This window comes from Quercus robur, chromosome 11, assembly GCF_932294415.1.
Source record: "Quercus robur chromosome 11, dhQueRobu3.1, whole genome shotgun sequence".
Classification (NCBI taxonomy): domain Eukaryota; kingdom Viridiplantae; phylum Streptophyta; class Magnoliopsida; order Fagales; family Fagaceae; genus Quercus; species Quercus robur.
This window is the reverse complement of record NC_065544.1, coordinates 12608076-12635318: the sequence shown is the minus strand read 5'-3', so window position 1 is coordinate 12635318 and position 27243 is coordinate 12608076. Positions and strand designations below refer to the sequence as shown.

Genomic DNA, 27243 nt, shown 5'->3' with positions numbered 1-27243 from the left:
TAATTGAATTCCAATTTGAAATCTAATTAGATTTTTTCTCAGTTTTACCTATTATTATATATATAGATGTTGATTATTTATAAAAACAGGTCGTGGATCTAAATTCTTAGTATGGGTTTAGGGTCTCTCTCTCTCTCTCTCTCTCTCTCTCTCTATGGCCCAAAGCCAAGTTTTTATTACTTTTTCTCTCTCTCTCTCCTTTTCGTCGTGTTTTGTGCGTTTATGTAATCCCCCATGTGAACTCTTCAGTTAATTTTATTTTACTCTCTCTCTCTAGCCCAAAGCCAAGTTTTTATTACTTTTTCTCTGTCTCTCCTTTTCGTCGTGTTTCGTGCGTTTATGTAATCCCCCATGTGAACTCTTCAGTTAATTTTATTTTAAATCTTTTTTTTAGGAAATTTGTTTTTGTTTTTTAAATCTTAATGCGGTATCACATATCATTTTTTTTCTTTTTCCTGTCTATGAGGCTATCATTTGTTTTCTTTCTTCCTTCTCAAAATTTTTTTTTAAAAAAAAAGTTGTTTTCTTTCTTTTTTTTAAAAGAATATAATGGACATTTTTTTTTTTTTGGCTAGAAAATGATGAGTTTTTTATTTAAGTGCTGTCACTTTTTTTAACGAGCTAATTTTTGGTTAATATATTGGGATTGGAAGTTTGGAACTAGCATACGAGAATATTGTTGTTGGGGAGATAAACACCTTGGAGAGCTTTCTTGAATAATTAATATAACATATAAGGGACACACTTTAACCCAAAAGGCCTAAGCCCAATGGGTATATGCTTAATTATGTTATATTAACCACTAATTCTTCTTATCTTTATTCAATATGGAATTTCACTCACATTTGTAACCCAACAGTCTCCCCCTTATGTGTGAGTCTAATACTCCTTTGTTAGGCCTTTTCCAAGATCGTTTGTGTGAGCTTTATGGGTTTGCTTGGTGCAATATATCGTCCCCACTCCAACTACAAAAGGGACTCGCCCTGCTCCATTTGCGAAAAGGCTTCAAGTACACACACCCCATTCTCGCTCCAATTGCAAAAGGAATCTCAATAACCTAGCCACCTTTGCCTCACACCATCATGGGTTCTGATACCATTTGTTGGGGAGATAAATACATTGGGGAGCTTCCTTGAGTAATTAATATAACATATAGAGACACACTTTAACCCAAAAGGCCTAAGTCCAATGGGTATGTGCTCAATTATGTTTTATATATATATATATATATATATATATTTATTTATACAAGATATAAGTGTATATGTGTGTGAAGCTTCCTCCTAGAGACTTGAATTCTGGCCCTTGCCCCCCACACCCCACAAGTACTTATACTTGTGGAGTAACCATCGCACCAAGGGTGCACGGTGATTCAATTATGCTATATTACCCACTGATTATTCTTATCTTTATTCAATGTCGTACTTCACTTACATTTGTAACCCAATAATTTTTGTTATTTAATTTTAGGCAAAAACACCAATTTGGTCTCTATATTTTAAGGTCATTGTCAACTTAGTCCATATATTTGGTAGCAATCAATTCAGTCCCTGTTATTTTTAATTTGCATTCAGTTTAGTCATGTCGTTTATTCGCTAACAGAAAATGCTTACGTGACTGGCAGATTGCACAGTTGGCATGTTTAAAGCTTACGTAGCTAATAAAATAATAATAAAATATTTTAATTTCTCTTTAAAAATTCCACGTCAACCTCATAAAAATCCATGTGAAAAAACAAATTTGAATTGCTAATTTTAAAGAAAAATATAAAAAGAAAAAATCAATTTAGCAATTTCTTTTTTCTTTCAGTTTCTCAGCTGCCAAACACTTCTAAAACCATTGTGCCAAACATTTCCAATCCCAAACCCAAACCCAGACCCAAACTCAAACCCACATAGAATTCGAAATAAGAAATTGTAAGGTTGAATTTAATCAACCATTTTGTTGGCTTTATTCCATGCCAAATTTTCTTGTAATTCAACATTTAGAAACCTTGTATTTAGGTGGGAATCATGTAAGGGTAGTGTGTGAGAGTGTGAAGAAAAGCTCAGAAGTGTGCAACTTAGCAGGGCCTTCTGGCTAGATCTCGCGACTGGCTTGCGACTAGCAAGTCGCCAAAAGAGACACACGTGTGAAATATGCAGAGGAGCTGAAGAGTCATGCCAGCTGTTGCACTACAGGACAACAGTCTCAGGCTAGCCAGGCAGTTAGCTCGCGACTTGAACTCGCGACTTAGTCCCGTCGCGAGGCCAAGTCGCCAAACCACTCTGTTTGGGAAAAACTGACCTTTCGCATTCCAAACACACACCAGTATAAATACCCTTTATACCCACGAAATGTAGAGAGTTTCTAGAGAGAATTTTGAGAGAGAAACCCTAGAGAAAAACAAGATTGAATCATCCACAATCTTCATCCTTTGATTCTCCAAATTCCTCTACTCTCACTCTCTCCATTGTTACATCCTTGAGAGATACATTAATCAAAACTTTTTCTCACTATACCCATATCTGTGAGGAGGCTATTTGGTGCTTGGGAAATAGTTAGGAAATGACCAATTGATATTGGTTGATGCTATGGGCTATAGCGGAATCTGGTAAGCTAAAGAAGACAAAGGTTCGGCGTAACCTCGTTGAAGCAAGAAGCTTGAAGGGCTTAAGTACACTAAGTAGATTAGGCTTAGAGGGTTTTTTACTGTTCATGTATCCCAACTTCATTCTCTAGTGGATTATTGACTGCTTGAAGGGTGGTGGAGTGGTTTTATGCCGAGGACTTCGGTTTCCTCTTCGATAACACATCACTGTATTGTCTTTGTGTTTGCATCTCCCTTCCCTTAATCTTTACCATTTAATTTTTGCTGTGGTTGTGATTTTATTTGATTTAGATTGTTTTATCAATTCTGTTTTAAGCTTATATTCATATTCCGCACATGCATTGTTTGATAATAAACTTGAATTGGTAATTTGTATTTTGGGGGTCAAAACATTCAAGGTGTTTTTCACACTATTTGAACATTCAGAAATGAAACAAACCCACAGTGATAGTACAAGGTCATAAACTCAAAATGCATAATATGATTAACCTTCACATTACCTGGCTTTTCTAGTCAAGAACTTCTCTCATACTAAAGCAAATGATAATATGATTCACTACATTAGATAGCTAATTATTTAGATCTTGGAAATATTTTTTAGGATTGGATATAAGAAATATTTCAAAGTGATTTATCTATATAAAATTGTCATAATGTCATCCCTCTTTGGCTTTGCCTCTCTAAGTATAAGAAACCAGGTGACAATTAGGACAAAACACAGCAACAACTCTCACCCTTTGTTGCAAAAACATTTTTAAACCAATAATCATGATGGAATGTCTACAAATATAAGATTTTCATATATAGCTGCTTCCAACTCGCTAGTGAATCAAGATAGTACTCCTTTCCTCCATTCATAATGCATTATTATCCTTGTAAAATGTCTCGGTTTCTTTCTACCGTGACATTAAGATCTTGCAATTAACAAAAGAATTTAAAATGACATTAAGATCTTGCAACATCATGTGTCATGCCATTTCACTCACATTAAGTCATAGTTTGATTAATTAGGCAAATGAAAGATCCCAGCAAATTAAAAAACTAGCAGACAACATAAATCAGTCGAGTAAGTACGTGAATGATTGAACGAAAACCAAAACAAAATAAAACTGTTAAGAGTACTGGCTCCAAACATGTTCGACATATAATTTTATTAGAGAATTGAATTGTCAAGATCGTATGAAAAGGTTTGCACTTTGGCTTCATGTACGATATGCAATGGGCTTTGGTTTTAGTGTTTCGGTGGCAATGGGCTTTGGTTTCAGTGGTTGCATTGAGTTTGAATCACGATGTGTGTGGTTGGTTTGGTAGAGGTGTTGGTTCGAAGGTTGGTTGGTTTTGAGTTTCAATGATGGCTGGTTTGGTGGTGGGGTTTGTTTAGTGGTTGTATGGGTTTGAGTTTCAGTGGTGGCTAGTTGGTTGGTTTAGTTTTTCAAGGAAAATGACTAATAGCCTTAATTTTAAAACTACAAAACCAAATAACACTCTTTTCAAATTAACTATCTAGCACAATATCACTCTTTTGGAACTAGATATTACTGATATCAAGTTTTTCATGAAACTCGATATTGCTAATATCAAATTCTGTGTGCAATTTGATATTAGTAATGTTGAATTTCATATAAATTTTTTCACAGTGGCTACTCTAATGTGGCAATTCTGAATAAAAAAAATGTTACATAGAACTCGACTTCAATTATATCAAGTTCTGTGCAATTTTTTTTAAGTGAAACTCGACAATCATAATATAGTGTTCTTTGCAAAAAATAAAAAATTTCAATATTAAGAACGTGGAGTTCCACTTAAATTAAAACCTAGGCAGAAACCAGTAAGACTAGTGGCGACTCTAGGAATTTTTCCCAGGGTGTTGAATTTTTTTTTTTGGGCATGTGGTTTTCTTATCAAATATTTGTCCATAATTCTAGTAAAAGAATAAAGAATAAACTATAAGTTCATTTGAAATATTAATAAAATTATTAAGTATTGTTATTTAGTTGTTCCATTAATTTGTTTGTCTTTTATAAACTATAATTTGTTATATTGTTGTTTCATTAATTATAAAATTATTAATTGTTGTTTAGCCTAACATAGTAACATAATTTAATTTGTTTGTCTTTTACAATGTATTGGTTAATTAAATTATTAATTATTGTTTATTAGTTGCTTCCTCCAATTAATTATTGGTTAATTAAATGATTGTTTATTAATTATTAGTTACACTAGCACACAGCCACACACCCATGTGCATTTACCCCAGCCCCATGCCCCCATCCACCCCCCAATTCAATAGACAAGCCTTAATGCCCTATGGCCTCAATCACAAGACTAGAACCAATCAGATAAAGCCAATTAATTGTATCTCACCAAAAGACACCAACACCAACACTAAAAGACAATTAATTTATCTCACCAACACCAATGGATAACTCCAAAAATAGGGCAAATATTAATAAAAATTTATACAGTAAACTAGGCAAAAGTAACAGACAAATGACAATCACAGTTCAAAGTCTTAAAGAGAGAGAGAGAGAGAGAGAGAGAATGATTTCATAATATCATTTTTTCACTTTCATTCTTCCTTCTTCAGATAAAGAGCAAAGAGACTGAGATAGAGTCATAGAGATGAAATACCTGAGGGGCGGCGCCATCGGGCACAGTGGCGAGGCGAGGAACTAAGGAAGACCAATCGGGCAGGCGAGGTAGCACGTCGAGGTGTAGCTTCCGTTTGAATGGGAGATCGAGTTTAAGCCTTTGAGGCCTAATCTGAAGATCTCCTACTCCATCGTCCGTTCCGTTGGTTGTTGTCGTCCGTTGGTTGTTGTGTCTGTGAAGTTTTTGCATCTGTGAAGTGTGAAGTGTTTGATGCCCGATCTAATTTCAATACATTAGGTTAGGTTCTCTTTTTCTTTTTCTTTTTCTTTTTTTTTTTTTTTTTTTTTTTTTTTTTTTTTTTTTTTTTTTGAGAATCCGTGGGTTATTGGGTTTGCTACCATCTGTTGGGCTTGCGGTGGGCTTGATGTTAGGCTTGCCGTCCGTTTTTTTTTTTTTTTTTTTTTTTTTTTGAGAATCTGTAGGCTTGCCGCTTGCTCTATTACAATTTTTTTTTTTTTTTTTTCAGATTTTAGTTCAAAAAATTTTTTTTTGGCTTTTTTTTTTTTGCTTGAAAGTAGAACAAATAAAAAAAAAAATTTTAGGGTGTTCCTAATTTTTTTAAAAGGGTAAATAAATTAAAAAATTTTAATTATTATATATAATTTTTTTAAAAAAAATTTTAAGACACAATCTGTTTTTATTGCCCAATGGCTGTTGTGCTTTATAACTTGCGTCTGCATCCTTGCTATGAAAGTGCATTTATTTTGAGAGATGGCGATAGATTTATGGATATAAAAGCCGATTGAATTTATTACTTGTAAAAAATAGCTTAGAGTAAAATTCCAATTCCTATACTTCCCTTATGACCTTTTTCATGGATTTTTTAGATGATTTACTTTTCAATCTATATTAATATCTCTTCTCCTTTTTTTTTTTAGCCCGTTGGTGCTTTCTTTTTCTTTTTTTTCCTTGTTATTCTGTTATATACATCCTGTGTACAAGGATAGAACTGTTTTTGCCTCTCTCTCTTTTTTTTAATGAATTATATATTACTTATCATTAAAAAAAATAAATAAACAGTGGAACCTGCCTAACATTTTTGCCCAATCATACAGTATTCTTAAGAGCATAGAATTGATGGAACAAAATATAATTCACCACCATTAAAAGTGTGCGTGTTCCTCTTTCTCCTTGAAATATCCACATAAGAGCAAGGGCAGTGCAATTTCAAGTTCCACGTGGCATTTTATTTATTTATTTAGAAATGCTACATCAGCGCTACCATCGTGGTAGATAGTTTTGAAAGAGTGCTGTTTAGCTACATAGTTAAAAAATTAAGGCTAAATAGTTATTTTTCCCAGTTTTTGATGTTGTTGGTTCAGTTGGTTCGGTCAGTTCAAAGGTGTCCTTTTACCAAATATAATATATAATATAGAGGGACACAAGAGGACACACAAGAGGGGGTGTAAGAAGATTATTATGGGAGCTGGTTATGAAATTAAACTGCTAATGAAATATAAAAAATTACTTGAAAGTATGGAGCAGAACAGAAAATTAGATACAACAACCTGACTGATATTATTATATTGAAAAGGGTTTTTACATATGTTATGAGGATTTTACATAAGGGAGATATTTTGGAGGCTAAGTACTGCCCTCCCATAGATACAAAGTGGCTATTTATAGGACAGGGAACACGAAACAAACTTAGATACAATTTACAATAAGTTTTGTTCAATCATGCAGTAGATGGTAGGGGCCTGGCATATGATCAACAAGTGTCAGTAACGGTAGGGGCCTGGTTGAGTTAAAGCGTTTGCTGGGATTAGGTTGTTGTCGAGGGCAATAAGTGCTTCTGACATGCAAGGATAAGGTTGCAGGCTATTGATAAGTGAAGTTGCTTCAAGATGGTTCTCAAGCTCTTCCTTCTTTTCTTTTTCATTTTTCATTTTTCTTTTTTTCTTTTTTTTTAAGAGCATTTATAGCAGTGTAACTATATTGCTATATTTCTATATTTTAGCTACACTGTTGTTAAAATAATACTCCAACAGTGGAGTTAAATCTAAAAATTTTAGCTCCACTACTATAGTGCACATCTAAAAATAGATGTGCATTATTCATGAGGAGCAAAAAAAAAAATTATTATTTTAATTATCTGGTATATTAAAATAATGCCTCTCTCTCTCTCACATTCACTGTCTCTCTCTCTCTCTCATCTCTGAAGTCTGAACACTCTCCCTCAATCCGGTCTCTCAATCCCTCTCCGGTCTCACTCCCTCACTACTTCGGTTTCACTCCCTCACTCCAGTGTCTCACTCTCGCACTCCGACTGGCCTCTCACTCCCTCAATCCGGCCTGCCTCTCACTCTCACTCCAATCTCTCACTCTCTCAACTCCGATCAGCCAAGCCGCCGCTCTGTCACTCCGATCTCTCACTCTCTCAACTCCGATTGCCCAAGCCGTCGATCCACCGCTTCTGCCGACCCAGCTCGCCGACGTGATCAGTGCTTGCTCGTCGTGGGTTTTTTTTTTTTTTTTTTCTCCTGCTGTGGACTGGTGGCCGGTGGTGGTGGTGGAGGATGTTTGTGCTGTGTGAGGGTGGTGGAGGATGTTTGTGCTGTGTTGGTGGTGGTGATATATTATTTTATTGTAGTAGAAATATTATTTTATTGTGACGAATATATTATTTTATTGTGTTGAAAGCTAAAATAGATCTACTGCTGCAGCATGTGTGTAGGTAAAATAGATAAAGTAACTTTTGGTGGAGCTAAATTGCTAAAAATTTAGCTCCACTGCTGTGGATGCTCTAAGTGTTGGAAACTTTTAGTCCCATCTATCTCTTCCTTGGAATCATTCTTTGTCGACATCAGCATCTAGGTCATGGTTATCATAATAGGGCTCATGGTAGCCAATTAAAGGATTGGGCATTTACCAAAGGTCGTCTTCAAATGGCCATTGTTATCTGTAAGCTTTTGGAGTGCTTAGTCTTGTTTCGAATAAGGTTCCCATATTAAGGGACTCTATCCTTCTAAGTGCATTCTGACAACATGCTCAGGTGGTGTCCATATATACATGGAGGGAGTCATCTAGGTTAAAGCCCACAGTAGTGAAGCTAAAAATTTAGCTTTTTAACTCCACCAAAAGTTACTTTATCTATTTTACCTACATACATGCTGTAGCAGTGGATCTATTTTAGCTTTTAACACAATAAAATGATATAAATATCACAATAAAATAATATATCCATTACAATAAAATAATATATCCACTACAATAAAATAATATATCCTATACAATAAACAACAATCACAATCACCTTCAATCGCCACCTCCACCGCCGCCACCGCCACCGACGACTCTTTTTCCACCGCCGTTGTCGTCACCGCCGCCGTCACCGCATGATAGCAAATAATCGTCTAATGTTAACAAGTGATTTTTTTAACCCCAAATTATACTCATACATTTTTTTTTTTTTACTAAAACAATTTCTCAATTATCATGATAGCCTATTATCGTCTCAATTGTCCGAAAGCAACCTTGGAACAATGTGAATTATGAAATGAAGGAATTTTATAAGAAAACATATAAAATAGAATACATATTATAGCAAGAATAATGTAGTCCATAGATTTGCTCACATACATAACTCAAACCAAATTACAATAAAACTCACACACTCGCACAAGTTCCTATGACTCATACTTCTCAACATACAAAAAAGAAAGTTCCTACGACTCGCCTTGCAATTGCCATAAATGTTCAATAAGGTCCGACTGGAGTTGAAAATGAATTTCTCGGTCTCTAATGCGTCCATGCCTCTCAATGTATGACAAAAATTCATCACTTTGTTCACGTAACATTTGCAGAGGAGGATTATCCACTCCATCATTTTGTTCATAATCCAAATCTACCACTTCATTATCATCCCGCTCATCTTCCATCTTATCTTCAACAATCATATTATGGAGAATTATGCACGCTTTCATGATCTTTTTGAGTGTTTCAAGATGAAAAAATCGTGCAGGTTCACGGACAATTGCTAAACGTGCTTGAAGCACTCCAAATGCACGCTCAACATCCTTCATATACGCCTCTTGGGCTGCTGCAAATACTTTATATTTCTGTCCTTGTGGAGCTGGGATTGTTTTCACAAATGTTGCCCACTTTGGATATATACCATCAGTAAGGTAAAATCTCATAGTGTAGTCATGACCATTAATTGAGTAATGTATTGTAGGAGCACGTCCTTCAGCAAGTTCATTAAATACATGAGATCGCTCTAACACATTAATATCATTATTTGATCCAGGTAACCCAAAAAATGAATGTCATATCCAAAGATCATATGATGCTATTGCCTCCAAAATAATAGTAGGCTCACGAATATGACTACAATATTGACCTTTCCACGCAAATGAACAATTTTTCCACTTCCAATGCATGCAATCAATTGAACCTAACATATCTGGAAAACCTCGACATTCGTCGTGAGCTAACAGTCTAGCAATGTCTTCATTGTTTGGCTTTCTCAAGTATTCTTCAGAGAAAACATCAATTACCGCAGTAACAAATTTTTTCAAACTTTCTAATGCAGTAGTTTATCCAATCCACACATATTCATCTATCAAATCACCCGATACTCCATACGCAAGCATTCTAAGTGTAGCAGTTATCTTTTGTAATGAAGATAAACCAAGTTTGTTGGCACTATTTCTTTTTTGGACAAAGTAAGAGTCATGAGCTTCAACTTGAGATTGAATACGAAGAAAAAAAGAACACTTCATCCGAAATCTCCTACGAAATAAAGCGGGTGGATATATTGGTGTGGGAGCAAAATAATCAAGAAAAAGCCTCTCATGGCCTACCAAATGATGACGTTGGATAGAACAACGACGACGACGTTTAGGTTGTGATGCTTCCATAACAAGTTCTTCGATTATCTCATCTTCATCTGAGTCATCAAGAAGGAACTTGCAAAACAAATAGTGATTCATAGATACAACCTTCAAGACAATTGGAAATCAATTATTACTATAGATGCAAGATTAAAATCAAGTGACATAAATCACAACAAAATGAATATAACTAATTCATGCACAAGTCACAACACAAACACATACATCTAAAAAAAACAACTTGGAAATACTATGAATGCTCATTGTTCATAGATTTATTCTAAGACCTGTCATCTCAAAACCAAGCATATGATACTAGGAATGTTCAATGAATAGAAATAATTGGATGAAAGACACTCATAGTGGCTGTAACAGTAAGATATATAATAGCAAGATATATAATAGGCACTCATAGTGGCTGTAATACTCATAGTGGATCAAATAATAGTTTCATTGGATCAAAGAATTATATCAATGCCTATCACAAGATCAAATGGAACTTAACAAAAGATAAAAAAGATTGCACTTCAAAGTCTTTGTTAGATTGCACTTCAAGTTACAACACAAATACATACATCTAGTTTAAGATAATTCGTCAAGTGACATAAGCCACTACAAAATACATAAAAGTCTAAATTACATCCAAAATACAATTAAACCCATTAATTACGTGATCTTCGTTTTGCCATGATTTCCTCTTGGAGTTGTTCATAAAAAGCTTTTTGTGTTCCGGTTAAGCCACTTGTATCTATCATCATGATTCTCTCTTCCTCTAACCTTTCTTCTCACTCACATTTTTTCTTCTCAATCATCATTCTTTCCTTCTCAATCTTAAGTTTTTCTTCCCTACTTTCCTTTTCAATCGCAAGTTTTTCCCTCTCAAAAGACATTTTTTCCTCTTCCAACCGAGTTACATCCTCAATCAATTTCAATTTTTTGTTCAAATATTCCCCTACATCTTTTCCGATGGCTTTGTTCTTTCGAATGGCCTTTTCGGCCTTCCTACCAATAGGTCTCTCAAAATTGGAAGTGTCACCAAGTCCGGACCCACAATCCCCTTCACTAATAGATATTGCCTCTAAAGTTGGAGGCACGGATGATCTCGATCTAGCATTGTTAGGATCGGCAAACTTTGGTTGGTCCTTTAACATGAGCCAACAATGGTCAAGAAGAAAGGGTTTCTTGCGCTTCTCTAAATACAAAGCCTTCGCATTGGTAATCTAAAAAAAATTAAAACAAATATAACATGATTAATATCTTCAAACTATTGGTGAATGGACATGTTAACACTATTGTAATATAATTTATACCTTATCTTCTTTGGTTATACCACTTTGATGAAGTGCGTTAATTTGAGCCATACATCCAACAAACTTATTTGTCTTTTCAATAATCGTACCCCAACGACTTAGCAAGGAGATAACAGTACATGTGGTACCAGATGTATTGTACTGCATAAAATATTTCCAAACTTTTTGACGAAAGGTATTTTGTGTTTGTTCATTACTATTTATAGCATCAACACTAGTATTGAGCCATGCTACCCCTAAGAGTTTATCTTCCTCTATGGTAAAGTTAGAGCCTCGTTTTCCTTTTGTAGAAGAGGCATTTTCAACTTGTGGTGGAGGTGGAGGTGGAGAATCAGAAACTAACACAGGAGTATTTTGAGACATTCCCAGAAATTGTGAGTCAATTTCTATATCCCCGTTCATGATACCCATGATAAATGTTAGGTCGCTACGTAACTCTATGTCCCTATGTGACTCCATAAAATTAGAAAAAATATATATAAACTTCCCTGCACACAGAAAATTTCCAAACTAACATTTATATCAACACAACAAATTACAGAGACATTTATAAACATTTACAGAGACAAATTACACAACAAACTTACATTTATATTACAGAGACATTTATATTACATTTATAGAAAAATTACAAATTACAGAGACCACACAACAAATTACAGTGACCCAATACATTCCTGTGGTTTTGTGCAACACAACAATTTACAGAGACCACCCAAACGTAACTCTGTGGTTTTGTGCAACACAACAAATTATAGTCACAACAAAACATGTAAATTTCCCTGCACAAATTACAGAGACCATAGAAACCACACAACAAATTCCTGCAATCAGAAAATTCCCAATACATTCCTCCATTCAGATGTTATACCCAGCAAAAACAGCAAAAAAATAACACCATTTGCCCAAAACAACATAGCAACAACACCATTTTTCACCACAAAATAACACTAAATCCAGAAAAATTAAGCCATGAAAAAATTCACTACAAAAGAAAAGAGAGAGCACTGACCTGAAGTGGATCAGCTGGGACAGCGACGGCGTGGGTTGGGCTGGGACGACGACAGCATGGAGAGCTTGATGAGTGAGAGAGATGAGAGCTTACGACGGCATGGGCTGGGCTAGGATGGCGACGGACGGCGTGGGCTGGGCTGGGACGGCGACGGCGTGGAGAGCTTGATGAGTGAGGGAGATGAGTGCTTGATGAGTGAGAGAGATGAGAGCTCTGATGAGTGCACGGTGGAGATAAAATAAAAGATTGAAAAAAATAAAGTGAGTTTTATTATTTTAATCGGGAGTTGGATTAAATTTTTTTTTTTTTTTTTAGATGAATGCTACAGTGCACATCTATCTCTATAGATGTGCACTGTAGCAAATCAGCTAAATTTTATGGGTTTGGCTCCACTGCTGCAAGCCCTTTTTGGTATATTGGTGGAGCTAAAATAGCATTATAGCTTTTTAGCTCCACTGCTGCAAATGCTCTTAGTGAGCAAATGAATTTCTAGTGGGTGACAGATTACTTTTGGTTGGATGTCATTTTTTGAATTGAGCTTTACAATCATGGATCCTATAGTGAATTTGTAACCGAATCTTGGATGATCTACAATAGAATACTGCTTCCAATCTCCATTATAAGCATTATTTTTCAAAATTTCAAACTAGAATTTTTGAAAATGTCTGTTTTGATTAGGGAAAACAAGTCTATAAAATCCTGGTTCAAAATGAAGACACAAGTAATACTCATTGAGTAAGTACCACATGTAAAGATAATGTATGACAATCTAGTTGGTTATCCAAAACGCAAAAGGAGTTTTCCACAACTGGTCTGGGTCAGGAGAAATGGCAAGAAAATGGTTGTGGTTTTGCTTAAGGTAATATGGAGGACTTTAATGATTCTTTTGGATTTGGCTTCAAGGGTCAAGTTTTTTATTAATTTGGTCTTTTATTTCTAGGGGAAGGCTTTTTATCATATTAGTTATATCAATAGGGGCTGAGGAAGATGGGGCTTAGGATGAGGACGGATCTGTAATTGGATAAACACACAATGGTAGAGGAATGATTGTGGTATTAATGACTGGGGGTTTTCTAGAAAGATAATCAGTGATCAAGCTATCTTTTCATTTAATGTGCTTGACTTTGAAAAACCACTGTGAAAACCAATTTGACTATTTGAGTAATTGAAGGTGAGGGAGCATCTTCCTTTTAAACTGAAGCAGTTTGGAAAGGATGACATATCCATTTCTACTAGAAATTCATGCCCAAGAAGATGAAACCGGAAATTTTCAATTCCATGTGTTACTACAAGTATTTCCTTGAACGTGGAATGGTAATGAAGATCTGAGGGCTTGAATGCACTACTTTTATGTCCACAAATGTTTCTTTTTCATCATTTTCTTCAAAAAGGGTTGCTGCCCAATACTCATCACTTGCATCCGTCAGTAGAACTCATTTGCCTATATATATATATATATATATATATATATATATATATTATAGGAGGCTATCAACTGCTTTCTTTCTCTCTTTTATATTTTTATTTTTTTACTTTAAGAATATAATGGACTTTTTTTTTTTTTTTGGTTAGAATATGATGGGTTTTTATTAAAGTGCTGCTACTTTTATTAATGAGCTAATTACGTAGATTAATGGGTTATATATTGGGTTAGGAACTAGCATATTAGGTTATTGTTATTGCCTTTTAAAAACTAAAGCAAACATAAATTATGTCTAAAAATGTAGCTTCTAAAAAAAGTCTAAAAATATATAAAATAAAAATAAATATGAATTAATTTCCATATCCCAAATGTATAGTATCCTCGTATCTATATATATGTACGTGTGTGTCTTATACTCGTATTTGTGCAACTTAGATTATCACCTTTTAATACTTCCAATCCAAAATTTTAATCTCCCCTCCAGCCCTACAATTATGAATTTATATATATATATATATATATATATATATATATATATATATATATATATGTAAGGACACAATTTGTAACGACCCATAATAGTGTTGGGTTCGCACGTAAAAAGGCCCAAACAATATCATTTATAAAGCGTGGGTTTGAAAGGGTAGGCCTTAATCATCAGACGGTGGGTTTTTCGTGGTGTTCATACATAGTTAAATCGTGTTCGCCCTGGGAGTCTTTCTCCTGGAGGCGGGCTGGGAGGCTCTGGTTTTTGGCCATTTTTCCCAGCCTCTTTTTTGGATTGCTTACTTTTCCTTTTATACTAGCCTGTGTTCCTTATCCTTCGTCCACGTGTAGGATCGACCTTTCCAAGATTGATACTTGTCCCATCAACCCATACCTAGAGTGGTTGGGGGGTGGTTGTAAAAGCTGAAGGGTATGGCTCTGTCAGGTGCAGAGTATTGAATGGCAGTAAGGGCAGCTTTCCCTTTGTCCTTGGTCGTTAAACTATCCAGCGTATCTTTCCCTATTGACATAGATATTTTTAGATTTTTTCCAAACTGTTCCTATACCGTTTTTGTCCTTCCTTCCAGGGGGACCTTGGACATGCCGAGGACTGAATCGTCCTCGGCTGTGTCCCAAGACTATTTTGTACTTGTATTACCTATCCTTAGCTATAACCTTCCTCAGCTTGGGCCTTGGGCCCCAATGAATAAATGGGCCCCACAATAGCCCCTCAAAATCCTGCTGTCCGACCTCTTGGTCGGAGAGGAGGGTTTTGGTAATGCCAAGCCTTTATTACGGCTCGTTTAGCCCTGTCCTTCATTAATGTTGGTGTCTCTTCATCTACCTAGGAAATATACCGGGCTACGAGACATTCCTCTGAATTTATTCACAATGCGTTCCTGTCGTTTGATTATCCAAAATGCGCCTTTAATGATTTCCCTTTTCGAGACCATTTAAATTCGACGGTTATTGAAGGTGTGGGGAAGTGGAACGGGTATATTCTTGTTTATAGATTTTCTTGGAAATTTGGACAGATTAAATACCTCCCGTTTTGCCCTTCATATAAGAAGAAAGGTAAGAGGTTATTTCTCTTATACAGAGAACCTTTTAATTCTTCTAAAATCTGAAACCCTTAGCCTCCTCCAGAGTTTAGTTTATCCACTAGTTACACCTTAAATTGTGATACGTTCGAGATAGGAGTGAGTAATGAAGGAACCATACCCTTCCCAGAAATACCATGTTCTTATGAAGCTTAAAATGGCTCGATCAGGGCAGGGATGGCAGAGACTCAAGATACTTATTACCCTCCTTTCAGCCAAAATCCGAAGCAGGGGCTCGTCGCGTCAAACTTTTGGCGCGACTGAGCTGGGGTCACCCATTATCAGTACCAGCCTCTCTCTTATGAGCATAGCTAACATGGCACCAGCGTGTTAGGAGTCAGGACTGACGCAGGGACAAAGTATCCCTGCTTCTTCCTCTCTTCCTTCACTGGCGCCTCCTTTTGCCTATCTTTCTTCTTCTTTCCACCACCAGATCCATCCTGGTGTTTTTCCTTCTTCCTCTTCTTCTCCTCTCCCACCAAGGTAGGTCCTCCTCTCAATATGGATGCTAATGGGACAGAATTTGGAAAGACTTGGGAGCAGAGCTTAAAGAGATTTCTGGCTGTTCATTTGTTTTTTTTTTTTTTTAATATTGTTTTTGTAACTCGTTTTCTATATAGGCTTGTTTAAGCCCTTCTTTGTATACTGTAATACCCCTTTATATTAATAAAAGTCATCATTGCTTTATTTCGTATATTCTATCTCTTCTTTTTGAAATGGTTATGTCGTAAATAGACGCACTACTTTGCGACTTCTTTTTTATTTCTATATTCTGAACGATGCTTAGGGCCAAAATCCCAGTTAATAAAAAGATCTTGCTCTGTGCTTATTGAAACTACCCGACTTAATAATAATGAATCGAACAAATGATACTTAGGGCTGAAACCCTTATTAAGAAGAAAGACGTTATCATGAACTTGCGAGAGCTGTTCGGCACAATAATGCCAACTTGAACAAATGACACTTAGGGTTGAGACCCTTGATAAGGAAAAGATATTATTATGAACTTAATAGAGTTGTTTGGCACAATAATGCCGACCTGAGAAAACAACACTTACCCCAAAATAGCCGAGATGACAGCTGAATGCTCGGTGCGGTGTAGAAGGTAATCATCTGAGGACATATAACCCAAAAATGAACAGCCCCTACAGGTCGCTGAGTAATAAGGCGTTTCACCATCTTCCTAATAACTTTCATAGCTTTAACCTCTTCTGGTATTTGATCCGAGGATTGAGCAACTTAGAATTCTGATTAAGTAGCTGACCTTTCCATAGGTTTGAGTCCGAGGACCATGTAATACCTTGGTTCTGTCCAAAACTTGATTTTGATAAGTAGTTGGTTTCCCCATAGGTTTGAGTCCGAGAACCATGCAATACCTTGGTTCTGTCCAAAACTTGATTTTGATAAGTAGTTGGTTTCTCCAAAGGTTTGAGTCCGAGGACCATGCAATACCTTGGTTCTGTCCAAAACTTGATTTTGATAAGTTGTTGGTTTCCCCATAGGTTTGAGTCCGAGGACCATGCAATACCTTGGTTCTGTCCAAAACTTGATTTTGATAAGTTGTTGGTTTCCCCATAGATTTGAGTCCGAGGACCATGCAATACCTTGGTTCTGTTCAAAACTTGATTTTGATAAGTAGTTGGTTTCCCCAAAGGTTTGAGTCCGAGGACCATGCAATATCTTGGTTCTGTCCAAAACTTGATTTTGATAGTTGGGGGAATTATCCCCTCGGCTATGGTGTGGGACCTTGGTTTAAGGGGACTAGCTCCTTGGCCAAGCCCCTAGAACCATCCATACTGCTGACGCTACAAAGCGCAGCCCCTAGTGGGACTTTACTCTAAAACACTATATCCGGCTACTGAAAATGATGTGAAGGATGGTATCAACCCACCACCAGTGCCAAGACACAAGCCTTCCCACAGACGGCGCCAATTGTAAGGACACAATTTGTAACGACCCATAATAGTGTTGGGTTCGCACGTAAAAAGGCCCAAACAATATCATTTATAGAGCGTGGGTTTGAAAGGCTAGGCCTTAGTCACCAGACGGTGGGTTTTTCGTGGTGTTCATACATAGTTAAATCGTGTTCGCCCTGGGAGTCTTTTTCCTGGAGGCGAGCTGGAAGGCTCTGGTTTTTGGCCATTTTTCCCAGCCTCTTTTTTGGATTACTTACTTTTCCTTTTATACTAGCCTGTGTTCCTTATCCTTCGTCCACGTGTAGGATCGACCTTTCCAAGATTGATACTTGTCCCATCAACCCATACCTAGAGTGGTTGGGGGGTGGTTGTAAAAGCTAAAGGGTATGGCTCTGTCAGGTGCAGAGTATTGAATGGCAGTAAGGGCAGCTTTCTTTTTGTCCTTGGTCGTTAAACTATCCAGCGTATCTTTCCCTATTGACATAGATATTTTTAGATTTTTTCCAAACTGTTCCTATACCATTTTTGTCCTTCCTTCTAGGAGGACCTCGGACATGCCGAGGACTGAATCGTCCTCGGCTGTGTCCCAAGACTATTTTGTACTTATATTACCTATCCTTGGCTATAACCTTCCTCGGCTATAACCTTCCTCGGCTTGGGCCTTGGGCCCCAATGAATAAATGGGCCAGGGGGCGCCAATTATTGGGCCCCACAATATATATAACAATTTTGAAAATGACCTAAAAATAATCACTAACATTCAATTAAGTCTTCACCAATTTAACACTCAAAAAAAAAAAAAAAAAAAAAAAAAAAAAAAAAACTTCACCAATTTGATGTTTTATTCATTTACTTGGACAAGAGACAATCCGACATTGGGAAAGAACCATATATCGATCGAGATTTTAAAAAGATTCTCATAGTGTGTTTTGGGCAAAGATCTCACACAATTAATTTAAATACAAATAAAATTTAAAAAAATATCAAATAAAATCCAATAATGAATAGAAAAAAATACATAAATTATCCCAAAAAAATGATAAATTCAAGTTATGTGTGTGAGTGAGAGTGCATGTGTGTAACACATCGTTATTTTCATAGTAATAGTCTAGTAAAAAGAAAAATATATAAATAAATCAACGTCCTTCAACTTAGTTGAAGACTATATTTCTTCTATAAAAAAAAGTTGAAGACTATATTAAAGATTAAAAAGTGAATACATACAAAACATATTGCAATTCATTTCATAAAAATAGAAAGTGAGCCCATTTGAATTATGAAGTCACTAGTTTCTCAATCAGTACTCCTAGTGACGCATATGATGATCCATTTTCCATCTTAGTCACCCTACACTTGTTGCTCATTTCCTTTACTTTTCTCCTCACCTCATCATCACAGTCCATCAATTGCTTTATTCCTCTCTCTACTTCCTTTGCCAACACCAAATCACTACCCTTCCTATAATCTAACCTTATCTCAATAGCTAATCCCAACTCCTTCACCATCTCGAATGCATTCATCTGTTGTTCAGAATAAATTGGCCATGTGGCAATTGGTATACCATGCCACAAGCTTTCCAAAATTGAGTTCCAACCACAATGTGATATGAATCCTCCAATTGCTTTATGAGCTAGGATTGACACTTGTGAGACCCATCCACACACCAATCCAATCCCAGTCGTTCGCTCCAAAAACCCATTCGGTAAAACTTTCTCAAGACTCGTATAGTCATCCGGGAGGGCAAATTTGGCCTTAGATGGCTCACGTAAAGCCCAGACAAACCGAACCTCGGCTAGTTCAAGCCCAAATGCAATCTCTCTCACTTGAGACTCACTGAGACACCCTTGGCTACCAAAGCTTAAGAATACCACTGTTGATGGAGGTTGGTCATCAAGCCACTTCATGATTCGTTCATGGTAGGCTTGGTCTGGGTGCCATTGGGCCGGACCAACAAGGTCAAGAATAGGCCCAATGGGATAGATTGGTGGTACTTGACTCGTAGAGACCGAATTGAGTGCATAAGGCTCAAGGTCATGAAATGTATTAATAATAATACCCATTGTTTCAAAGTACCTGCGTCCGTGGTGCAAAAACCAAGAGTACCCTTCTTTCTCCAATGCTATAGAAGGCAACAAGCTCGGAGAAACTGGATTAGCAAAACTCGGAATGACCAACTCAGTGTCCAACTTAGCCAACTCAGTGGTGAGTTGGGTGTCTAAGATTGGAAGATGAAGCATGAAACCGAGAAACGTAGCTGTAGATGGAAAGAAAACGTAGCAAGGGATGTCAAGCTCGTTGGCTACATCGATCATGGAGGTACAAAACATGTCTGTGATGATCCCGACGAGTCGTCGGTCTGAGTCCAACTCGGTTTCCATGAGGTTAGTGATCGCTTGCTTAACATGGGGTCTATGCTTTTCAATGAGTAAGCATGAGTAGCCAAAGGAAGACTCGTACTGATCAGGTGTGGGAGGGTCTACAATAGGGAGGTGGATGAATTTGATATTTGTGGAGGTTGAAGTGGCAGCGCGTGATTGGATGTAGGTGTTGAGAATGGGTCTCTGAGGCATGGTTACGATGAGTATAGTGGCAGAAAATCGAGGGTCATGATTGATAAGATGGTGTGCAAACTCAACAACTGGAACAAGGTGCCCGATCCCAGGGCTTGTCATGAACACCACCTCGAATTTGGTCATCTCCTTTGAGCTTTTGCTTTATTAATTTGGCTGATCAAGAATGGTTTTTGCAATAGGTAGCCTATGACTATAATATAGAAATAGAATTGGGAACCTCTTGTTTTCTTGTTTTTGTTTTGTGAGAAAAAGTTAAAGAATAGGGAATCAAATTGACCCATGAATCATGATGAATACAACCTCGAAAACGTAACGCATCTTTCCTCATGACTTCTTTTGTGTTTTTTGTTGAAACTTTCACCATGAGTCATGACTTCAATAATTTGATCTATTTGTCTTTGTCCATTTCTTTTTTAAATCTTAATGCGGTCTCACCTATCATTTATTTTTTTGTTTTTTTATGAGGCTATCAACTGTTTTCTTTTTCTTTTTTTTCTTTTTTTCTTTAAAGAATGAGAATGTAATGGATTTTTTTTTTTTTTTTTTTTTGGCTAGAATATGATGAGTTTTTTTATTTAAGTGCTGTTACTTTTGTTAACAAGCTAATTATGGGTTAGTAAATTGTGATTGGAAGTTGGAACTAGCATACATTTTGTTATTTAATTTTAGGTAAAAATACTAATTTGGTCCTTACATTTTAGGGTCACAGTCAATTTAGTTTATATATTTTAGTAGCAATCAATTTGATTCTTATTATTTTCAATTTGTCGTCGATTTAGTCCAATCATTTATTCATTAACAAAAGAAAGCCTATATAGCTGACAGATTTTACAATTAGCATACTTAAAGCTTACATGACTAATAAAATAATAATAAAATTCAATTGCTCTTTAAAAATGGCACGGCAACCTCATAAAAATCCATGTGTGAGAAAAAGAAAAAAAAAAAAACTCTCTCCACGTTTCCTTTTACTTTTTGCCCACCACAACTATAATATTTTTTTAATACCTATATGCTAAAGGCAATATATCCACTTAATAAAAACTTTTATGAATGATAATGAAAATCATTATCTTCCAACAGTAAGCAATTGAATTTTGCTAAGGAAAAAAAAAAAAAAGATAACAAAAGACATGTGTCATTGAATTTTCTCTTAGATAAATTATAAGTTTTGAAAATTTAAACCTAGAAATCAATGTTCTTTAGATAACAAATAAAACATCTTATATTATCATTTCAACTTTCCAACCATTACTATCATTTAAAATTCAAAATACGTAAAGAAAATTTTTGAGATGTTAAAATTTAGTGGGAGTATTTTAGACATTACATAACAAAATATTTTAAGAATCACAAGTTTTCATTAGGGTTTAATTGAGAGAATCACAATATAATATATTTGCTCTTTTCCAAAATATTAAGAGAAAAATTACTTGATTTTAACGTTAAAGGAGGAATTGTAAATTACTCCAAACATAATAAAGAATGAAAAGTGTTTTTATCCTAAGTTTTTTTTTTTTCCTCCAATGCGTAAACAGTAACATCACATGGGTTCACTATGCAGGAAACAAAATGCACTGTTCACGAACTATTCACAAGTCCTACAGCACTATTCACACATTAAAAAATTATTTTGCTACAGTGTTTTCAGTTTTCAGTTTTAGCAAAAATAAGTTATATCCAAACGGACCCTATGTGTTTTTTTTCTTAAAATGGTGCGTAAAGAAAAAAAAATACAAAAAGTCAACATAAAAAAATTGGATGTAAAACAGTGAATTTTAGCTCAACAATGTTGAATAAACCAATAAAAAAATTCTAGAAACAGAACAAAGTAGCACAACATTTTCATAATACCTTTATAATTTTTTTTAATTTTATTTTGACTTATAAAGAATTGATAACTTGGCAGTTTTGAAAATATTGTGATGACAACAAAATGTCTTAACATTTCCACAAAAAAATTGTTATGTCCATGACATTTTCATAACAAATTATAAACAGTATGTTGTTACAAGTTATTATTGGTGAGAAAAAAAGTAATTTTCATTAGCAAGTTTAAATTAGAATTAATAATAATTTACCACACATAGTTTGTTATGAAAGTGTTGTGAAAAATATTGTGGATGTAGCACTTTTTTTATATAATAACTTTATTTTTGGTTGTGATTGGTTCCAATATGATATTTTATTATTTTATTTTGACCTATAAGAAATTAACACCTCAACAATTATAAAAATATTGTACTAATTTGTTGTGTTAATATTTTATTATTTTGTGAAACATTGCGAATTGAAGAAACCAAAAATAATGTAGCAAAACTACTGTAACTTTATGCATTCAAAAAAAAAAAAAAAAAAGTGGCTGGTGAAATAGTGCATGTTGAACAAACCAAAAATACTGTAGTTTCAAGGCATTTGATCTTTCTATATATAGATAATATAATACAAAAAAAAAAAAAAAAAAAACCAAAAAAACAAAAACAAAAACAAAACAAATTGATGTACATGGGAAGGAAAAAAAAATCCATCTCACCAGATTGGCCAAATGCCTTGAATAAGTATGAAAAGTTTTTTAGTAGCATTAGAATGACTCCAAAAACTTGACTAAACCAAAACACTATTCCTAAGCCTATTGAAAATAATTTTGTAAAACATTGCAAATTGAACAAACCAAAAATAATGTAGCAAAACTACTGTAACTTTACACATTCAAAACAAAAAGCAGCTGATGAAATAGTGCAAGTTGAACAAATCAAAAATATTGTAGCCTCAATGCATTTGCTCTTTTTATATATAGGTAATATAATATAAAACAAAACAAAAACAAATTGGTGTACATGAGAAGAAAATAAATTCATCTCACTAGATTGGCCAAATGCGTTGAATAAGTATAAAAGGTTTTTTAGTAGCATTAGAATGAGTCTAAAAACTTAACTAAACTAAAACATTATTCCTAAGCTTATTAACTCTTTTTATATAGTTAATAGATATTAATGTTTTTTATTAAAAAAAGAATTAAAAATAATTGTATTGTTTGTTGTTTGAAATCCAAAGTTGATAACTTTTTAAGCTTTTAGGATTTGGATATTATCCTTTTGCAGTTTGATTACACCTAAACAAATTTTTTTAATTTATTTTTTACTTGGCACCACATTTTATTTTCTAATGTTGAGCAACTAAGGTTAAATAGTCTCTCTCTCTCTCTCTCTCTCTCTCTCTCTCTCTATATATATATATATATATATATATATATATGAGATAATAAATAAAAATTTTATTAGATTTGTAGATGTTGGAAAAACAAACTACAATATTTGACTTTTCTAGACATAAATATTATAAAAACTAGGCTTTGTAACAAAATGAAGTATGATTTTTTTTTAATAGAATTTTTAATTTAGTAAATTGAAAAAGAATTTATGTACAATTTATAACAGAATCAATTACAGATAATTTTGGGATTCAAAATAATATCGAGTTCTACTTTAATAGGTGATTGGTTTGAAATATATTAATGAATTTTTTTTTTTTGTTTTTTATTAATATTTTGTTATGATTGAATATATATTACTTTGAATTTTTATATATTAATCACTTTTAAATCTTAGTATATTAATTGTTCTTTTAAGTTGAAATTTTTTTGGTTAATTTAGAAATGTATTGATAAACCACTATTTTGTGTTATTTTGTTAGTATTGAATAGATAATACTTATAATTTAATTTTGAATCTTATTATACTTTTTTCTTGAAAGGTTGAAATATATTTTTTTCATGTTATTGGCCCAAAGATGAAATCCTAGTTCTTTCGGTGACCAAAACAAGTGTGCTTGTATCTCACATTTTAAAAGAGATGGGCAAAGAAAAAACTCTTCATTGTAATGCCAAATTAATGAACAAGTCAAAAGAATCATCGTATATCCATTAGGAAATTCGAGGTTGTCTACAATTGTCTTCATCATACATGGGTCATATCACATATGGTCACGGCCTCACCGTTCACGGCACTACATCACATTCTAACTTCCAAAGGTCATTCTTGATAAGGAAAAACAGATGGGCAACGCCAAATAAACAAGCACAATTTCAAAGAGTCCAAGCAGGTGCTTTAGAAAATTCGAGGTTGTCTTCATCAAGGGGCAATATGACTTCCTATTCCATTTTCTATATAGTCATGGCACTAGAAAATTAGAGGTTGTCTTCATCAAAGGTCAATATGACTTCCTATCCCATTTTTCTGTAAGTCATGGCACTAGAAAATTAGAGGTTTTCTTCATCAAGGGATCAATATGACTTCCTATTCCGTTTCTATATTCATAGCACTACTTCACAATATTAGTAGTGTCCCAAAAACCAATCTTGATAAAGCCAAATAATCAAGTAAAAAGCTGAAACAGCCATGACCAAATTCGAGGTGGTGTTCATCACAACCCCTGCAATCGGACAACTAGTTCCAATTGTTGAGTTTGCACACCACCTTATCAATTGTGACCCTCGATTCTCTATCACTATACTCATCGTCACCTTGCCCCAAAGACCCCTTGTCAACACCTATGTCCAATCATGTGTTGCCACGTCAGCCTCGACAAATATCAACTTCGTCCACCTCCTTCCTGTAGAGCTTCCCTCACCTGATCAACTCCAATCTTCCATAGGATGCATATCATTATTCGCTGAAAGACACAAACCCCATGTTAAGCAAGCAATCACAAACCTCGTGGCAACTGAGTCGGACTTGGACTCGGACCGACGACTCGTTGGGTTTTTCATCGACTTGTTTACAACTTCCATGATCGATGTAGCCAACGAGCTTGACATCCCTTGCTACCTTTACTTCCAATCTACAGCTGAATTTCTTGGCTTCATGCTTCATCTTCCAGTCCTAGACACCCAACTCACCACTGGGTTGGCTGAGTTGGACACTGAGTTGGTCATTCCGAGTTTTGTAAATCCGGTTCCTCCAAGTGTGTTGCCTTCTGTGATGTTGGAGAAAGATGGGTACTCTTTTTTTTTACAGAATGCACGCAGGTACGTTGAAACAAAGGGTATAATCATAAATACATTTTCTGAGCTTGAGCCTCATGCACTTAACTCGGTCTCTACGAGTCAAGTGCCACCGGTTTATCCCATTGGGCCTGTTCTTGACCTTACTGGATCGGCCCAATGGCACCCAGACCGGGCCCAGCATGAAAGAATCATGAGGTGGCTTGATGATCAACCTCCGTCAACGGTGGTATTTTTGTGCTTTGGTAGCATGGGAGGTGTTAGTGGGTCCCAAGTGAGAGAGATTGCTTTTGGACTTGAACTAGCGGGGGTTCGATTTGTGTGGGCTTTACATGAGCCACATAAGGCCCAATTTGGCCTCTCGGATGACTACATGAGTCTCGAGAAAGTTTTACCAAATGGATTTTTGGAACGAACAAGTAAAATTGGATTGGTGTGTGGGTGGGTTTCACAAGTGTCAATTCTAGCCCACAAAGCAATAGGAGGATTTATATCACATTATGGTTGGAATTCAATTTTAGAGAGTTTGTGGTATGGTATACCAATTGCCACATGGCCAATATATGCTGAGCAACAAATCAATGCCTTTCAGATGGTGAAGGAGTTGGGATTAGCAATTGAGATTAGGTTAGATTATAGGGAAGGTAGTGATTTGGTGTTGGCAAATGAGGTAGAGAGAGGAATAAACTGTTTAATGGATTATGACAATGAGGTTAGGAAAAAAGTAAAGGAAATGAGCAAAAAAAGTAGGGTAGCTATGATGGAAAATGGCTCTTCATATGTGTCACTAAGAGCACTAATTCAAGAATTAGTGCTATGATAACTCAAGGTGGACCTAGTTAATGTTTTGACTACCTTCACTTTTTAATCAAAAAATAAAAATAAAGCATAGATGGAAGGAGCTTTTCAGAGTATGCCATATTAGCAAAGCTTGAAAAACAAGATCTGTAAACCTACTATGATGTAGGGAAAAATTTATAATTTGATTTTTGTAATTTATTAATTTTAGTTTTTTTATGTAATTTTTGTTATTTTAGGTTTAGGATATTTATTTCCTCATTTTTAGGTGTTTTTAATGTTGTTTAGTCAAAATAGGGTTTTGGGGGTTTTCCTAGCCGCCTTAGGTTTTTTTTTTTACTGATTAAACACATTGTAACCTCCAAAAGCAATTCAGTTTTTAGATTAATAAAATTCAGACTTTGTCTATTTCTTTCTTTGGTGGATTCCATAAAATTATCACCTTGTGGATTAAGAAATCCCTCGTGGATTTAAGATTTATTAACAGAAGCTAACAATTTAATTTCTGTTTCATCTAAGAGAGCAACGTGTGTGCTTTCTTCATACTTTCACAACATCATCCTAGCAACTAGAGAATTGTACCAAGCAATTTCCAAAGGCTTTAGCAAGATAATTATCCGAACAGATTGTAGATACACTATTGCAGTAACGGCAGGGAGAGACATTCATCCATGGTACCTTAATTAGTAGCGTCTGAAAATCTTTCACAATGGAATAAACAGGGCATATATTTTGTAAGTTTGTAACCCATATCAGGCAATGGGCAAACAAGCAGCCAACGTGTTTTGTTATTTTGTTATTAATGTAGGCCGCTTGTCATCTATTCCTTTTTTCTTTTTTCCTCTATTTTAGCGACTTTAAAATGTTGTTCCTTCAGACATGAAGTGGTTGGCTATACGATTCCTAATACCTAATGATGTCCATAAGATATTGGTTCAAAATCTTTATCAGCATTTTGATTGCTAAAGCTTTATTTCACAAAAGCTCTACTACTGAAATATTATAGTTAAAATTTACTTCCTACAACAATGCTAAATATGCACTTAAAGCACTTTTCTAATAGTGTCAAACATATCGTTTCTAAAAGCTCTTTTGAAGACCTTGACTTTAAGTTAATCTCATTCGTATAAGAATTTTGATTATACACAAAATTAGAATAGCAATTTAACATATAAATATCTATTTTACTATAATAGTTTTTTAGTACCTATTTGCTAAAGGCAATATATCCACTCAATAAAAACTTCTGAGAATGACAACGATTATCATCATCTTCAAATAATAAGCAACTGAGTTCTGCTAAGAAAAGGAAAAAAAAAATAACAAAAGGCGTGTGTTGCATCAAATTTTCCATTAAATAAATTATAAGTTTCAAAAATTTAAAGACGAGAAACCCTCCCACACTAAAAGGTGTAGTAGTGGTACACATGTGTCTTGGGCTCAAGCTTATAAGGCACATGTGGGAGGCGTCTCTCCTCGATGTGGGATTGAGCAAAACTGTGAGGTATAGCCAAAGCGGACAATACCTGCTAATTGGGGGCCGAGA

General features: G+C 35.1%; 4 protein-coding genes across 4 annotated transcripts; 1 reads left to right on the top strand and 3 right to left on the bottom strand.

Moving 5' to 3' along the window:
* Positions 1-8910: 8910 nt before the first annotated feature.
* LOC126704720 (uncharacterized) lies at positions 8911-9381 on the bottom strand. Its single transcript, XM_050403743.1, has one exon. The coding sequence runs from the start codon at positions 9379-9381 to the stop codon at positions 8911-8913; it is 471 nt and encodes a 156-aa protein (XP_050259700.1).
* A 1481-nt stretch (positions 9382-10862) lies between these two features.
* On the bottom strand, positions 10863-11798 carry LOC126704719 (glutathione S-transferase T3-like). The gene is made up of 2 exons (XM_050403742.1): positions 11388-11798; positions 10863-11297 (listed from the first exon to the last, which is right to left on the bottom strand). The coding sequence occupies exons 1-2, from the start codon at positions 11796-11798 to the stop codon at positions 10863-10865; spliced, it is 846 nt and encodes a 281-aa protein (XP_050259699.1).
* Positions 11799-18501: 6703 nt separating this feature from the next.
* LOC126707246 (UDP-glycosyltransferase 43-like) lies at positions 18502-20232 on the bottom strand. The gene has a single exon (XM_050406834.1). The coding sequence runs from the start codon at positions 20018-20020 to the stop codon at positions 18599-18601; it is 1422 nt and encodes a 473-aa protein (XP_050262791.1). The 5' UTR covers positions 20021-20232; the 3' UTR covers positions 18502-18598.
* Positions 20233-24174: 3942 nt separating this feature from the next.
* LOC126705921 (UDP-glycosyltransferase 43-like) lies at positions 24175-26059 on the top strand. Its single transcript, XM_050405146.1, has one exon. It carries the CDS (start codon positions 24295-24297, stop codon positions 25717-25719), a length of 1425 nt encoding a protein of 474 aa, XP_050261103.1. The 5' UTR covers positions 24175-24294; the 3' UTR covers positions 25720-26059.
* Positions 26060-27243: the final 1184 nt, after the last annotated feature.

What these genes read in the sequence shown, in the direction of transcription:
- LOC126704720 (XM_050403743.1), bottom strand. Translation starts at nt 9,381, where the DNA reads ATGAGATTTTACCTTACTGATGGTATATATCCAAAGTGGGCAACATTT.
- LOC126704719 (XM_050403742.1), bottom strand. Translation starts at nt 11,798, where the DNA reads ATGGGTATCATGAACGGGGATATAGAAATTGACTCACAATTTCTGGGA. An exon ending in GTATAACCAAAGAAGATAAG is followed by an intron (nt 11,298 to 11,387) that starts GTATAAATTATA and finishes AATTTTTTTTAG; the next exon opens with ATTACCAATGCGAAGGCTTT.
- LOC126707246 (XM_050406834.1), bottom strand. Translation starts at nt 20,020, where the DNA reads ATGACCAAATTCGAGGTGGTGTTCATGACAAGCCCTGGGATCGGGCAC.
- LOC126705921 (XM_050405146.1), top strand. Translation starts at nt 24,295, where the DNA reads ATGACCAAATTCGAGGTGGTGTTCATCACAACCCCTGCAATCGGACAA.